Source organism: Centroberyx affinis, unplaced genomic scaffold, assembly GCF_046629955.1.
Source record: "Centroberyx affinis isolate AG114_WGS23_722 - 3 ecotype Tasmania unplaced genomic scaffold, CSIRO-AGI_Caff_v1 ptg003056l_1, whole genome shotgun sequence".
NCBI classification, from domain to species: domain Eukaryota; kingdom Metazoa; phylum Chordata; class Actinopteri; order Beryciformes; family Berycidae; genus Centroberyx; species Centroberyx affinis.
In genome coordinates, this window is record NW_027281143.1 from 32,248 (window position 1) to 48,756 (window position 16,509).

The 16,509-nt window shown below is 46.2% G+C and overlaps 1 protein-coding gene across 1 annotated transcript; it reads right to left on the minus strand.

Moving 5' to 3' along the window:
• Nucleotides 1-12,983: 12,983 nt before the first annotated feature.
• Nucleotides 12,984-16,101, minus strand: tpbg1b (trophoblast glycoprotein 1b). Its single transcript, XM_071537478.1, has 2 exons — nucleotides 15,642-16,101; nucleotides 12,984-15,091 (listed from the first exon to the last, which is right to left on the minus strand). Exons 1-2 carry the CDS (start codon nucleotides 15,893-15,895, stop codon nucleotides 14,242-14,244), a joined length of 1,104 nt encoding a protein of 367 aa, XP_071393579.1. The 5' UTR covers nucleotides 15,896-16,101; the 3' UTR covers nucleotides 12,984-14,241.
• Nucleotides 16,102-16,509: the final 408 nt, after the last annotated feature.

The following is a 16,509-nucleotide window of genomic DNA, read 5'->3' on the forward strand; positions in this document are numbered from 1 at the left end:
GAGTGTGCCTTTCCGCAGACAGAAATGACAGGCTCTCAGCACCCGCTAACCTTACTGCTTCAAGTCTTATCATTTATAACATATTACCAATAATGCATGGAACTTCTGAAATAGCTATGGAACAAATGACAAATAGAACTACAGCAGGGAAGTTGACTACATTTCAAAATAAGTGGAAAGCCAAGTTTGCTTTGGACTGGAGTCTAAGCTAGCATAGGCTAAGCTACGTAGCTAACGTTAACACTGCCATGCCTGCTCTTCCTTACCTTGAAATTATGCCCTTCATCCCTTGTTATATTTACAATCCAGGTATGGCGGAGTTGCACGTCCAATGGAAATCGGTGGTAAGTCACAGAACTGTCATTGTTGTGTCTTTTGTGAGAATTGCAGGCGGTTACAATGCAGGAGTACATTTTTGTGACTGAATATAATGGCGGCTTCACGTCAACCTTGCCTCGTTTTCGTTCGGACCCTATCCAAAATGGCGACATGGGCGGTTTGTTCCCTGAGTGACGACTGTAAGGCCCGCCCCACTTTTCACGTGGCCAACCAAGCGCTGTGCGTGCGGGGCCTTGCTCAATCTCAGCCAATCATCGAGCTTTCAAAGTCCCCAAAACTTTATACAACACTTTTTGTGCGTCCATGTGCTGGTGGGAAGGTCCAAACCCGGAAGACAAACAATAAACAAACACGGACGTCAAATTTGATGAATTTAAATGAAACAACTGTTAGGTGAGTCTGGCTAGCAACAACTTTGCCTTGTTGAGAAGGTTAAAGGTAGATGATAGATTTGATAGATTTAAGGTCATACAATGCTGAGAATTGAACTTCTGTGTATTTTGAGGATTGTAAAAATATGTTAAAACAAATAGTGTGTCGTGTTTACAGTCAGATAACTTCATCATGAAAAACTTAAGGTTGAGAAATATTGCTCGAGTTTTGTATTCCAACCTGAAGGGCTGTTCATTTGCATTTTGTCTGGAAAGAAGTCAGAATTTCTGACCTATTCTTCCCACTTGGTTAAAGAGTTGCACATCTTGTCATTTGTTTTATATTAGTGAAATGAATTGTGTTGGGAATATCATATCAACTTCATAAATCAAGTTAAATTCACTGTTTCATCTAAGTTCTTGCACTGATCTTTGGTGTCAACATTATAAATTCCCGAATTTCCCCAAGGGGATTAATAAAGTGATATCTTATCTTATAAGTGTCCAACTTTATGTTGCCTCTCTCTGATCAGTCCAAATAGGAGGCACCAGCTGGATGGCCACCTGTAAAGTTAACACCCATGCACAATGTGAGAGGGAAAAGAGAGAAAACACCCTGCAGAGCCTGGAAGATATCCAGAAGGCCACAGAGGAGCGAAAGAAAGGAAGAAAGAGGCCAGCCAGACCCAGACGTGTTGCCAAAGATGACATCAGTCCGGAACCTTTCCCAAGAAAAGGATGAAGAAGAGGTGGCTGAGGTAAATGTTCATAAAAAAACACTACCACTAATCTATGGAATAGCATTCAACAGTCTTCACCAAAACACATTACATTACACTATAGTGATACATTAATTTAACATCTAGCATGAAATAAAAACTCAAAAATACTTTGCAGCATTGTGTCTGTTCTATGTTTTGATGAAAGCTTCTGCATCAACTCACACTCAGAATAATGGCAGAAAAATTGGAAATCTTTATTGACTTTATATGAAAGCCAAGCAGGACTCAGTGAAGCACCTTTGACAACGAGCAGTTGATTCGTTGACATTAATTTCAATTTTATTGTGAATGAACTTAAACATACAACTTTCTATACATTGTTTGCATAATACTTGGATACTTGCATGTTATTATCTGGAAAATTTCATCTTTGTGGGACTGAAGGAGTGGAGCTTCAGTTTGAGGTTCCTGAGATCCCACAATGCAACAGTCTTAGAGAAACACAGACATCGACGGGCTTTACATGAAAACCAGTGTTGGGTAAAGATTGGATTGGTTGTCGTCTTGAGTTTAAATGTTTTAATCGGGCCAGCAGACATGGTACACCAATATTATCAGCCAGTGTTGGCCTGATATTGGCACAGTTACTCATGACTGATTTTACATTTACACCAGTCCTTTGATGAAAAGCACAATTCTGTACAAATCCCACAAGATTCAACTGGCTCAGAATGCTATTTGGGCCTTAAGAAGGCAACAAGTATCAGTTCTTTTAAATGACAGTCAGTGTCAGTGGTCAACTCAGTCATGAAAGAGTTTTTGGATTCTATATACACAGCAGTCTCAAATGTAACAAATAGTAATCAGAGTCAGAATCGACTCCAGACATTTGGGAGTTGTGCACCACTAGGTGGACTATAGATTGGTGTCTGACTGTCCGTTTGTCCTTTAACTAAACTTTGGGAAATGATGCAACTCACCACTAAGTTCTGGCATTTTCAAATGTACACTGATTGACCTGACAATGAAATTGCTATATTCTTTGCTGAATTTATTTAATTTTTAAACAGGAGTTAAACATTTGCAGTGTTTGAGGGCCTTTTGCAGGTAGAATATAGTGGCGTGCTAATTTCAGTGTATCATATTGAAATTTCCACCATTTGGGGTTTCTTGAAAAACAAAACAAAATATCAATGCTTATTTCATATTTTCTTGTAATCTGTGAACAATTAAATAAGTACATTTCAGAAGGTCCAGGTGACATATTTGTAACTGATTGGCCCAAAGGAGGACTACAGCGTGAGGGAAAACATGTTATCTGTTGCCTGGTTTATTTTCAAAAGTGACAAGTTATTAAAATTCCAGTCATATTCTAGCTAACACTCATTCACATTCTCAGACATGACATGCGCTAGTCAAGAGAAGTAGGGTAGATTCAGAAAAAGTGGGCCACTTTTTGGCAAATATGCTACTATCATACATATTCAGTCACACTAATTATAAATGATACAAGTCTGCCCAACTAAATTGGGTTTTTGGGTTAGGGGAATTTCTAAAATGAACAGGTAATCAACCATGCATCAGTCGAGTAAGGGAATTCATTTTTTAATATTTAATGCATCTTAACCTCTTTGTTTAACCACCATCTACTCAACAAAAGCCCTTACAGAAGTTTGTATCAAGTAGACCATCCTTCCCAGCACCTTGCTTTCTCTCCATCACTCTTTTTCTAACAGGTATTTCTCTAATTGGTGAATGATAATGTTAAGTCCATAACATGCATTTAAATTCTTTAGTATGTCAAATGCATGCAGGTAGTGTGTGCACGAGTCAGCCATGAGACTCCAACCTGTGACACCAGCTGAATGGGTATTAACCCTGCACTAGTTCTTGTCTAACTACCAACCCTAAAGTCATATGGTATACAACATGTATTTGCATGGAAGTGTGGGCCTTTATAGCTTCACTGCATCCGGAATGAACAGTGTCCAAGGAACAGTGTCCCACTATATGTGCAACACTGTTCTACATGTTCAGAAAAAGCGGGACTGTGCCAAAACAAAGCTGATATAGTCTGTTGGCATTCAGACTGATATAGTACAATGAGGGGTCCAGGTCATATTTAGTTTAAGTTGGTGAGAATCAGTCCCACATTAACACTTGGTTAATTGTGGCAAATTTTGATTCTTAGTTCTGTGTTGTATGAGTAGTTGCTTTGCTATTGAGTAGAAATCCTTGACCTATCCTAGTTAAGAGTAGCCAAACACTTAGTGCCTAATTTTTAGTGTGGCATATTGCTTTTATAAGACTGTATTAAAGTGAAGATGTGACTTTAGTCCATTCAAATGGACCCATTATGCAGATGTGTGATTAGACTTTATCTACAGTTAGCAAATGTTTGAGTAACCACAGGTGAAAGAATTCAGTTCAAATTTGTGACCATGTCTGGTGAATCTCCCTCTGGAAAGGAAACCATGTCTATGAGAACAAGTGGTCTTGCATACAAGCAAAAAAAAGTTCCAGTTAAGTCTCCTGTGCATCAAATTATTAACAGAACACTGATCCAAGATTAAATTCTTGTTATGCACTGGGCATTTAAGAGAATTCTGGTTCAGGCAGACTATTGTAAAGCATCCTTCTATACACTAGATGGCACCCAGTCTACATTTAAAGACATCCAAACTTAGATTTAAGCCAGCATGTGCAAGAGTAGCACATGCTGTCAGCCATCTACACAACTGACTGAATTAAACACTGACACCCAATTTGGGTTAAGACTTTTATTGGAAAACATTTCAAAAATTCTTCATCTCCAAGAACACCTGCTGCACCTGTAAAGACAAGAAATTAGAAACCAGGCCTTAGCACAAAGAGACAGCAAGAGATAGATATTCAGGAGCTCACCTCAACCGTTAACTTGGCCGTACCCTCAGCCACTGGCTTTGAGGATGAAGGCCCTGGGTCTTTTGAATATAGGAGACTCTCTGCTGTGGGGGAGCGGTGTAGGTCGGCTGGGCGGGCTGTGGCTTCCCGACTGGCTCGACAGGGTCTCTGAGCCGCCGGATAGCGCTGCCGCCGTAGCGTTCAGGGATCCTGTGGGTCCTGGTTGGGGCAAAGCGCTGACCCGAGGTTCCCGCCGCCCCGCTCTGGGCCTGGCCTTGAGCCGAGGCAGGGAGGTTGCGAGCTCCCTGGGTTGGGTTTCTGCTATTCCAGGAGGCTTGGGGAGAGCTTGCACTGTTGGGAATTTGTTTCTGAGCAATGGAGGTGTAGCTGGGTTGGTAGCTGACCTTTGCCTGACCTGTAGGCACCTGTGTGCCGTGTGGCTTCTGGAGGCTGGGAGCATTCTGTCTGTAGGTCGACACTGGTGCAGATTGACCATAGCTGGACTGGCTTGAGACTTGTTTCGTTACCTTGGGAGTGTAGCTGGGCTTGTAGCTTCCTTGGGCCTTTCCTCCTCCGCTCCCAGAGAAAAGCAGGCTCTGGTGTGGTTTATTAGCTTGAGACTGGCTGGGGTTATAGTTCGTTTGGGCATAAGCACGAGGGGAGGGTTTCTGTGGCGTTTGAAAAGCGGTGCGACGCGAAGAAACTCGACGAGCTTTGACAGTGGCCGACGATCTTCCCGACGGCATGGAGTACTGCTGCGATGCTTGGCTGCCTCCAGTGAACAGGCGAGGAGACGCTTTAACGTCCTTGAAAGAGGGGGAGAAGCCTCCTCTTGGAGCGTTACCTGGAAATAACGCAGCTGAGCTCTGACCATAGTAGGCTGGTGTTTTGTTAGCAGCGCCGGGCCGGTGGGGTTTGTTCTGTGCAGCAGACTGGTGGGAGGTTGATGCGGAGTAGCTTTCCCTAGATGGACTCTGAACAGAGGCAGCACTGCTTGATAGATACTGGCCAGTACGCAGTGTACTCCCCTGAACCGGCCATGCTTTACCCTGGTTTAGTACAGCCTGGCTTCTACCACTAAGGTCATTCTGGCCCCGGAGTTTGGAGCGCTTACTGAACTTACTCACAGAACTTCCACTAACTATATCAGTAGAAAGACTAATCTTCTGATTTGGGGTCCTGCGATCGTTCACCTGATATGAGCTGGTGTGCCGACTAGGGTTGGATATTGCAGGGGAACCATAACTGCTCTGCTGCGGCAAGCTAGCTGGCTGTGATAGGGGTTGAGTATGGCCCCTATTGGAAAGTCCCTGGCCATACCCGCTACCAGCGACAGTCTGTCTGTGGATGCTATTGCTCTGGGCTGAGCCTGGAGCTGTGGAGGCTTGTCTGAATTGATTCTGGGGATAGCTGCCACTAACTCGCCTTTGTCCAGTTTCCTGTTGTGAGAAGCCAACATATTTGCCATTTTGTCTTTGGGAGCTAGAGCCAGGAGCTGCAAAAAGAAAAGCCCAAGTATAAATTCACAAGCAGTTAATCACAGAACTGAGTGACAGTGACAGTTTGTGTTTTTTGCTCACCTTGTGCATCCCACAAATGGCTTACATGTTCTGCTTGTACTACGCAAATCAGCAAAAACCTGCCCGGAAAACAAGACATCAAGGTCAAAAAGAAATGGGACAGCGAGCAGCAGCAGCAATATAACACAAGCTACTCATTTAGGCTGCGTCAGAAAACCTACCCCAAATTAATTCCAGAAGCCATTTCTGTGTGCCAAAGCATCCAAGTCCGGACAAAGCAATCGCTACCCACAACAGGCCTGCTGCTGTGAAGCCTTGTACTCTGTGAACAAGCTGCATAGTCTGCATGCTTGCAGCTACTTATTACGAGGAAATGCAGTCTGTGTCCAATCACTGCTTAATTAATTGATTGTCTGCAGCTGCCTGCTGTTGTGACGTTAGGCTGACTTTGGCACTGGAGGTCTGTTGGTTTTTGACCTTATCAGAGAAGAAGTTTCCTTTTTACTCGTTTTCTGTCAGAAACAAGAGATGAACTGTGTATCGAAGCCTTTTCCTCAGTGTTTTTTTTACACAACCATGTTAATGTGTTGCTGTAGAACGAGTCAGTGATTGCTATACATGGGTAAAGCAGCAGTTCACGGCTCTTTGATCCCTTGCGTCACTGGCACTTCTAATCTCTGCATCAAGCTTGACCCTGAGACCAGATCATGTTAGTCTCGATGCCCTTGTTAACATTATTAATGATCCCTCCTGTGCCCCCCGATGCTGAATAGACCCATATAGCATGCTGCAGCAATAATGCCGTTGACCTAGCCGTGACCACCGACAAATCAAAGCCTCCACCTTCTGTTTCCACCTTCTGAATTACATACATCAAATAATTACAATACCACAAATGAAATAAATATCAAATACCATGTTCATTTAAATGCTACTCCTCAAATCCAACTGCTGCAATGACCAATAAGCTATAGTGTATATACACACAAATTGCATGATGTCATGTTAGCCTGTGATATCATCAGTCAGTCCCTGCTGCGTGGTTTGTGACTGATCTACGACTCAATCTGCCACCATGTGGGATGCTCCGTATGAAAATGACCCTCAACACGGTCAATGTAGAAGACACAGACACACACATGCTCCGCGGCGTACACTATGCCAGGTACAGTATGTGCTCCCCAGTAGTCTGGCAGGCATGACTCTCCCTCTCAATCTGTCCTTGGTCAACAGTGTTCATTAGTGACACTCTCCTGCAGCCGGGGGAAGCATGATGCAAGTCTGCCTTGCCTGCAAACAGGTCCTGGACAACAAGCAAATCTGTCAACTCTGTCCCACTTTCCCCCTGGCACACGCCTTCATCAACCCCAGAGTGAAAGTTTCAAAGATCTATTTTTCACGTTTCAGGCGGTTGTGTGCAGCTTTCACATGGGCGTGCTGTTGCAGCGTAGGAAGGAGCGTCACCTCGCATGCGACGGCCATGCGAGGGCGGTGGCTTAGATCAAAGACACAATTTCCTGTCAGAGGAAATGATACAGAGGGACTTTTTAGGAACGGGTTTCCTCCTCTCTGAATTCTTTCCATTACGCCTGCGAGCGTTCGCATGACAGAGTGAAAGAGCAAAGTGAAAGTCCTCCACTGGCATCAGCAAAAAAAACAGGCTTGATGACACGAGTCATTTAGACAAGGGGGGTGGGGTGGGGGGGCTGGGGGGGGGGGGCGGGCTTTAAGGAAATCTTGCACAAAACGTGGAAGGGTATCATAAATCAAATCGGAAATGAGATCTATTCATCAAAGTGGGTGACTCTTTTCTCCTTGCGGATGCTCTCTCTCACTGATTCGGAATCTGCTCCCATGATGTCTCATAAGTGCGCGTTGTCCAAATTTGTGTCGATTTACCATAGAGGAGCCGGCTGCTGCTCCATAACAAGGGAAAAACCTTCTTCAGCTGCAGAGACTCTTGGCCTGCTGTCACGGAGCCACGCTGCGTCCGCTGTCAGGTCCCACTCTCTTAGTAGCTTGTGGGTTTCCTGCACGCTAAGATAGATTCACATGTATATGTTCGGATCCACTGGGAGCTCTGTTACAAATGGGGTGTGATGGCAGAGAAGGCAAACACACAGCATCGCCATCTAATTTAAGCGCAGAGCTGCGCAGAGACCTGGGGAACAGTTGTGAGAAGGGGCCAATAACACTGGAGGAGTGGAGAAGCTGGGGGAGTCTCTATATCACTGTTGTCATTTGAGAACCTTGCAACTTCAATGTTGGTGATTTTTCGCTTCAGTTGAAGGATTAGTGGGTTGAGAAAATTCTATGACCATTGCACTTATGAAACCATTTCAAAATTCACTGGATAAACTCAAGCAAAGACAAGGGTGGGGAGACATGAGGTTTTCATCTGATAGTAGCGATTGGGGATGTGGGATATAGGATATGGGTTTTTGAAGGCCGATACCAATACCAATATTTTTAGACTGAAGTCGCTGATACCCAGTATTTTTTCCAATATTCAATATCATCAAATTTGACCATTTTCATGCCTAAAAACTCCAAATGTTTCCTTTTTACAGCAAACATTCCAAGTGTTTCCTCTAGAATTTTATTCTTCTGAATCAGCATTTAAACAACTGAAACCATTGAAACCACACCTAATGGTAGGGGAAACTCTGGAATACATTACTGCCTTTGAACAAATGTATTTACAAGAAACATTGAACTTAAATGAATAGATAAAATGTGTAAAGAAAATACAGTCTCACTGCAGGTTTTAGAGGAGTTTTTGGGAGGAACCTCTATCATATTGGCAGTGGATCATATGACATGGCCGATATCCGAGATAATATATCAACATCGGCCCAATATATCAGTCTAACACCCAGTAATGACATTCACATATATTGCACCATAGTGGAATATTATAACCCCAACATCCCAAAAACCAGCGAATCCCTTTCATTGTAGCTGAATGTGCATATCCGTCTCCTCAAAGTCTTCATGGCAAGACGCCGCAAAGTCAGAGAGACAGCGCGGAGAGAGACAGTCAGCAGATGGTGTCTCCTTTCCGGAAGAATCTACCCTTTGACCTCCAGACCGTTCTTCTCCTCCTGACCAATCAGGTACCTCAGATCCCCGTTGGGTGCGCCGGGCCCCCTCCCGCTCCGGCATCTGGTCCACCATTTGCAATAATGAAGCTAATAATAATGAGCTTAAGGCTCCTCCCTCTGGGGAAGCGAGAGGTCAAACTACCTACGGAGTGTCCACACCTAACACATCCCACGTGCCGCTCAAGTATTCATCATCAGCGGACAGGCAGGCTGCACTCTTTCCATTCCGGTTTACAGCTAATGTTGCTCTTTTACCCAGATTTAATATATATATGCAGCTCATAAAATCCACAATATTGTAAATGTGCAAATAAGACAGATAACTATGCTGGGATGAAACCACAGGCAGAATCAAATTAAGTGTTTGGAGATGAATCATTCTGGGCTTATGCCTCAGTAATGAAGGGGGGAGTTGATCCCAGGTGCCTTCAAATGACTCCTGCTTCCAGCTGGACTATTGTATTTGCCCGCTCCTCCGCTCCACTCAAGCCCGTCCCATTGATGCATGGAGCGGATGATAAAGTAGCGCGGGAGTTTACAGTATCGTCTCCTTTCTTTTAAACAGGTCAAGGCCATTTATAATCACGCAGGAACACAGTCCCCGCGCAGCTTCTCTGAGAGGACCAACGGAAAGGTTCTTCAATGAATCACACTGCAGCTTCCTCTGGTATGCCCGATCAATTGAAGTGTGCGATTGTGTTGTGGTCTCCACCGGACCAATACATCTTTATACTGTATTGTTCTCCCTGGAGGATCTCTATAAGGGCATAATGCACAGAAGAAATGTCTGTGTTTCCTTTTCTTTCAATCGCAGATAGAGAGAGAGACTGACAGACAGACAGAGAGGGAGGGAGAATGGCTGGGGCGGGACCAGAGCGAGTGTATGGGACACAGAGGGAAATATGTCTCTCTAATTGAAAACTCCCCGACCTCATCTTCCTCTAAACAACCACAGCAACAACAAAACAAAAGTTCTGACAAGCCACATGTCCTGAGAGGCTGACGCCCGGCCAGCTGGGGGACAGCGGCGCCCACAACAAGGCTCCGGGACGGTCTCCGTATGAGCGGAGAGGGCCCCGGGCGGGGGGGAGGCTGAGGGGGGGGTATGGGCCCACGCTGTCGGTGCATTTACAGTCGTAGTCAATTCAGAGATCAATGGGGGCGCAGTCGTGAGGACTTCAGAGGGAGGCTGCATTGTTGTGGCGGAGTGTTTTACACGGGCCTTTTCTTTCGCGTGAGACTTCGGCGAGCGCATTTGTTTCTCATTTTCCTCGAGTCGAGCGATCCGCTGCGGCCGGCGGGCCTACGAAACCGAGAGGCTTTTGTTTAACTTTCAAGAGCATAAAGAATCCCATTATGAGATGTGCGCACATACGGGGACATCGTGTTGTACAATCTCTGCGGTAAATATACCCAATTGGGAATGATAGATTGTACAATCAAACTCAAATCAAATCCATTTGTGTTCTAAACCATGTTGAAGAGATACTGATGTCAGAGAGAAGGAGCGATATCTGACACATTTTTACGGTTGTGTACAAAGTTCTGCCAAGTACCATGGTTCAAGGATGTGTGTGCGCACATTCACATGTGTAGGTGTGTGTTTAAGTGTGTGCGGATAGAGCCAGCCCGTATGAAAGTGATGAATGGGAGGCCAGTTGGCTTTAATGGGTGTTGGGCCAGCTGTACCAACTCCTCTTCTCTTGCATCCTCTGGCAAACACAATTAGTCACATTGATCAAGCGAGCAGGAGAACAATGGGTGATACCCCTTTGGAACCACTTCTGTGGGTTGGTCACCGCCTTTAGTGACCGGACTGGTTTGACATGCCGGATAGGAGACATGCAGGAGCCCGGGCAAATGAGAGCATTGATCTCAGATCACAAATAAGATGTCAGGCAACCATTGTTTAAAGAAGGAGAGGAGAGGGAGGAGAGGAGGGACGACTCTTTGTCTGTTTCGCTGTGTTGTGCGTGGTTTTGTTTTAAATGTTGTATAAGGCATCAGCAGGAAGGCAAATACAAAGCAGAACACATCAGATGTTGGGATATTATTCAGCGATGACCAATGCCAGTGATGACATGGGTCCCTAGCTGAGGCAGAGGCCAAGGAGGACACAGAAACCACCATGGAGAGAGAGAGAGAAAGAGAGAGAGAAAGAGAGAGAGAGAGAGAGCTGTGTTCGTCATACCACGCCGGCGGAGGGGAGTGGATGCCACTTTGTCTTTGTCGTCATGCTGCTGACTGTTGTGGTCTCTCTTTAACATGTTCAATTCCTCACAGATGTGGTGTTCACTTTTAAGGCATATTCCCTATCACGGCCATTAAATCCGTTTAATGACGCCAAGATGTTCCCAGAGACAGGAGCCATATAAAAGCCTCCGTCGCTTCAGAGGAACATTTTCAAAACTTAAAACATAAAATATATATTTTATTCAGTCGTGTAAAAAAAAACACACGCTGCGCTTAGACTAGAGCAAAATATAAAGCTATTAAAGTCTTTTAAAAATGACTTCCTCAAAGAGAAAGCCTTCATAAACAGCTTCAGGAGATGGAGAGCAAATTGTGAAACTGATATGTTTTCTGGGTCAAACAAAACAGGAGACAGAGCTGTTTTGATAGCCGTATTCAAATAAAGATGAAAACACGGTCTTTAAATCAGATGTGTCCAATATGCAATGTGAAAACCAGAGGTAATTGGCTGGATTTGTCTGCTTTTTAACAAGGCTTTCTTTTGCCTTCCCGCTGAGACAAATCTCACACAGCCTATAGCAAACAGTGTATTTCTCAGTTAGACCGCTATAGACTCATAACAATGTAAAACAAACACAGCTCCTAATCCACTCTTTAATGACCGAGGAAGGGAAGAGCCTCTCCTCCCTCCTGCCCCGCCAAATTGACACCGGTAACCCGCGGCTTAACTGAACGCCGCCGGCCCGTGACACATCGCGTAGCGGCGAACGAGAACCTCCTCCCGGTGGAGTTTCCTCCCACGGGCAATTATGAAGAACGATGACACTTCCCCAACAATGGCCGGATCAGAGCGCTCAACTTTGTCACCGGGAGTGAATCCTATTACGCGGCGGCATAATGGCCCTCTTGTGAAAGCGGGAGGGAGAGAATGAGTATCACAAGGCATCTTTGCGTCGGGGGAAACAAAGCGCATCTCACACATCTTGCCGTCCGAGCCGCCCTATGTGTCTCCGCGCCGGGCCTCAATTGTTTTCTCCTCAGCGAGTGAATTGCCAAAAATTCACGCGCTTCTGCAACGACGCGCGACACAGCTGCAGCGTCCATCAAAATCCATCATACCTGGAATTTACTAGAAATATTATGGACCCATGATGATTTGGGGGCTCTGTTCTGGAGCACACCTTATTGCGTCCGGCGCTGCTCGACGCTGAATGAGTATGCGGACGTCATGAGGGCAACATTTCGAAAAGCTTTATTTTGTCGTTACACATGCAGCAAAGTGGATCCACACTCTATAAACATTTCTGGATCGCTATCAGAGGAGTTTGGAGAGCATCTCCGTGGGATGACGACACTTCTTTGGCTTCAGACAATGGGAGGCTGTGTCTCGCTCAGCTCCATGTCCCCCCCCCCCCCCCCCCCCCAGTCCCGCTTCCAGATACCCAGATAGCCAGCAATTTGGGCAATAACAGCAATAAAGCAATAACATTTTCAGGAATGGCAGTGTGCCTACCCCCTCCCTCCCTCCCTCCCTCCCTCTCTCCCCCTCTCCCTCTCTCTGTCTTTCTCTCACTTCATGGCATCAAAATGGTCACAGAGAATTGAGCTGCTTTTGTCTGGGGGTGGGGGGTGGGGTTGGGGGGTGACAAACTCTCTTCATCAGCCACTTACAAAACTATAGGGACAGCAACTATAACATGAAAGGAAAAGAAGACCATGAAGCATTACATTCTTTCACATTATGGTGTTTCAGGATTACAATCCACTTTAAAGGCTTTAATGAGATTCAGTTTAAACATGCATGTAACATTGATATTAGCAATGCTAGGGATTTGACTATGCATAGATTTCCAGATTATTTAAGGAATTATGGCAACAAACCATGACAGACTGCAACAACTTCCACTAGAAAAACATTTTCTTAACATATTCCCCAATTGTAAAAGCATTAAAAATGAGGGGAATAAATGAATCCCCACAGAGTAAGAACATATTCCTCTTCATAGTTTCATAAGGCTAGTTCCTTTAGTGGTAAGAGCGAACCATTGAATGAAACTATGTAGCTGGTGTTTCAGAATCATCTGTATCTTATCACTGGGAAAAGTCCCCTAAACAGAAAAATGTGGAGAGCCAGGCTTTCCTTCAAAGAGCCTCCAGAGCGGCTGTTGTCTTCAAGGAGGAGGGATTGCTTTCAGCGGCCTCAGCCCGGGACTGGTTCTCATCATTTTGACAATAAAACTCGAGGAGTTAAAACAAAGCGGCGTTTCATGAAAAAAGGGGGCTAAGAGATTTCCGCCGGGCCTGCGCCGAATTGTCCCCTTCCAATCCGCGGCCAAGGAGGAGCGGAGCGCTGATTTTAGGAGGGCTTAGGAAAAGTTTTCCTCCCCTTTGGAGACTTAATTCCTCTCTGGCACCCCGGGGCTGGGGGACAGAAGACCAAAGGGCTCGTCCTGCTCGAAACGCTTCAAAGATGAATGAGAGCTTGTGCCTGAAATTCCCAGAGGGCTTGGTTTCGTACTATCTGCATTTTATTGGCAGACTTTTGTGGCTTTACACGAGCTTGACAGGAATTTTGACAGAGAATACTGTGTGAAAATGTGCCACATAGAAACTGAGTTGTTCATCTCACTCCATTACTTCAGTTCAATTTCATGTTTCTCTCCCCTTCAATAATCCTGACAATATAACAGTCCAACATCTACCTCACTCCTTTGTGACCAACCTACAAAGGCACTTACTGTTACTCTAGTTTGGACATAAAGAACAGGCAAGAACAGAGTAAAGGTCTATAAAGTTGCTAATGAGGTCGGTGGTTCTTCCACGTAGCAATTGGCTTCTTAACGCTCATGTCCGTTTGCCTCGAGGGAATAAACAAATCCCAGACTGTGTGTATTAAAAAGGGGCATTAAGTTGCGTAATGGGTTCCTACGGGAGAGACAGGCAGTGCATGCTTCAATCAACAAAGCTAAAACAGTATGAACACGAGTGTATGTATATATTTACAGACAAATATGTACACTTTTTACATTCTTCTACTGATAAATGCATTAGAAAAGAGTCAGGGTTTTCATATGAAAAAAATGGCAACGGTGATTGTCCTCTCTCTCTCTCACACGTCGGCGCTTGTGGAGACCTGTGATAACCTGGGGTCGGAATCCATCTCGTAGCGATAGTGGTAGCCTTCCCACACCTCCCTGCAGGCGTCGCGCAGGTCATAGATCCGCTTCTTGATGCCCTTGCGGTTGAGGTAAAGCACGAAGAGGAAGACCAGGCCGACGAAGCCCAGGACGATGCCCAAGAAGACGTACGAGGTCTGCAACGCGAGGTCCGCCCCCGCGGCCCTCTGGTGGCACCCCAGAGTCAGCTTGCCCACCGCCAACAGCGACGTGTTCCTCATGCCGGCCGGGAAGGCGCACACCAGGCCCTCGGCGTCCCGAACGCGCCCCTGCGACCTGTTGAGCCACAGGGCGAAGGGCTCGATGCCGCAAGTGCAAGTGAAGGGGTTCTCCCCCAGCAGGAGCCGGGCTTCAGGCAGGGCGTCCAGCTCCTGCAGGCCCTCCTCGGGCAGCGTCTTGAGGGCGTTGAGGGTCAGGTCCAGCTCCTCCAGGTCCTCCAGGCCCGAGAAGGTGGAGTTGTGAACGGCCACCAGGGAGTTGTTGGAGAGCTGGAGGCGTCGCAGGCCGCCCAAGTGGGAGAAGATGCGCGCGGGCAAGAAGATGAGGCCGTTGCCGGACAGGTCCAGGCCCTGCAGGGTCCCCAGGGAGCTCCAGCGCAGAGAGGTGGCCAGGTCCATCACCGCCGTGTGGTTGTACAGCGCTCGGCTGAGGTTGAGCTCCCGCAGAGAGTGGTTCTGCACGGTGAAGGCCTCGGGGTGGATGACGGCCAGCTGGTTGTTGCTCAGGTCCAGGGAGCGGAGGCTGCGGAGGCTGGCGAAGGTGTGGGACTCCACCTCCGAGATCCTGGCGGCACGCGGGACAAAAGATTTGACGAGGTCTCATGAGATTTCATTCACACTATACACGACTATGGCAGTGCAAAAAAAACCCAGAACAACTTGTCAGATCTTTATGTTTCCAGACATGAGGCGTAACTGGGCTAGTTTGTTTTAGGTCAAAACTCAGATCAGACTGAACAGGGCCGTTAATTCCCTAAACCCTGTGGCAAAGTCCCTGCATCTAATGTCATTTGCCACAAAACTTCCACTTCCACACCTGCTGATATACGTATTTACTAAATATGGAGTACAAAGTGGAGCAAAGGCTGATGACTGAAAAAAATAATACTTGGTCAGTGTGATAAATTATCAGCTTAGAGGGAACTTTGGTCCTGGATGCTGCCTGATATGCTTTTTTCTTAAAGCTTCTGAATAGATTTTTGCCATTTTTGCTTGACCTTTGCTCTCCATTATAATAATAAAAACTACCAGAAATCACTTAGGCTCAGGTACAGCGGGTGCACACACCTCGCCATACCCTAACTAAATAGAACCAGCACGATGTGTGTGTTTACCTGTTATTGCTCAGAGACAGGGTGGTGACATTATCCAGTCCTTTGAAACACTCCGGTCCGAGTCGACTGATTTGATTCCCCGTTATGAACAGATTCCTGGTGTATCCGGGGATCCCGGACGGGACGCTCCGCAGCTCTTTGGAGACGCACTTGACGGTGTGCGCCGCTTCCGAACACTCGCAACGCGGCGGGCAGGACGCGCAAACGGAGCAGAGGAGCGCGCAGAAAATCACGCGTTGCGCCAAGTCGAGCATGTTGGGAAGGAAACTACGCGATTCGGGGAGCAGCGAGCGATACTGGTATTCGCAAAAAAAAAAGAGGAACAACGGGTAAACGGAACGATCAGCTCGCCCACGACATCATCTTCATCATCTGCTGTCACGGCCGGGAATGCTCTTCAACTTTGCATCTCCGCAGAAGCAGTGTGGCCGGGAGGCAGGGTCTGATTTCCATGAGAAAAAAAAAAAAACTGGGGGTCTTGCTGATCCGAGGGGGTTTTTGATCCTTTGCCGTGGCAAAGCGGGGCGTCGCTTCTTCTCGAACAATGAAGTTAAAAGGACCATCGCCTTGTGCAATGATCTGCGGGGAGGGGCTTTTCTCCTCCCCGCGCCCTGTCCGGACCCACTAGATCTCCCTCCCAGACTCTAAGTATAGGCTTCTGGTATTATAGGAATGAATGAGGAGGAGGAGGAGGAGGAGGTGGTGGTGGGTAACACCTCTCTTTCTCTTCTGTTTTTAGGATCGTCATTTTCACCAAGTCACATAGTGCAACCTAATATGATCATTAGTCAGTTAGGTATGGCCAGTGTGTGTACTCACCATACCTCAGCCCGAGTGAGTCCAAATCTGAGATGATAATTTGGTGACC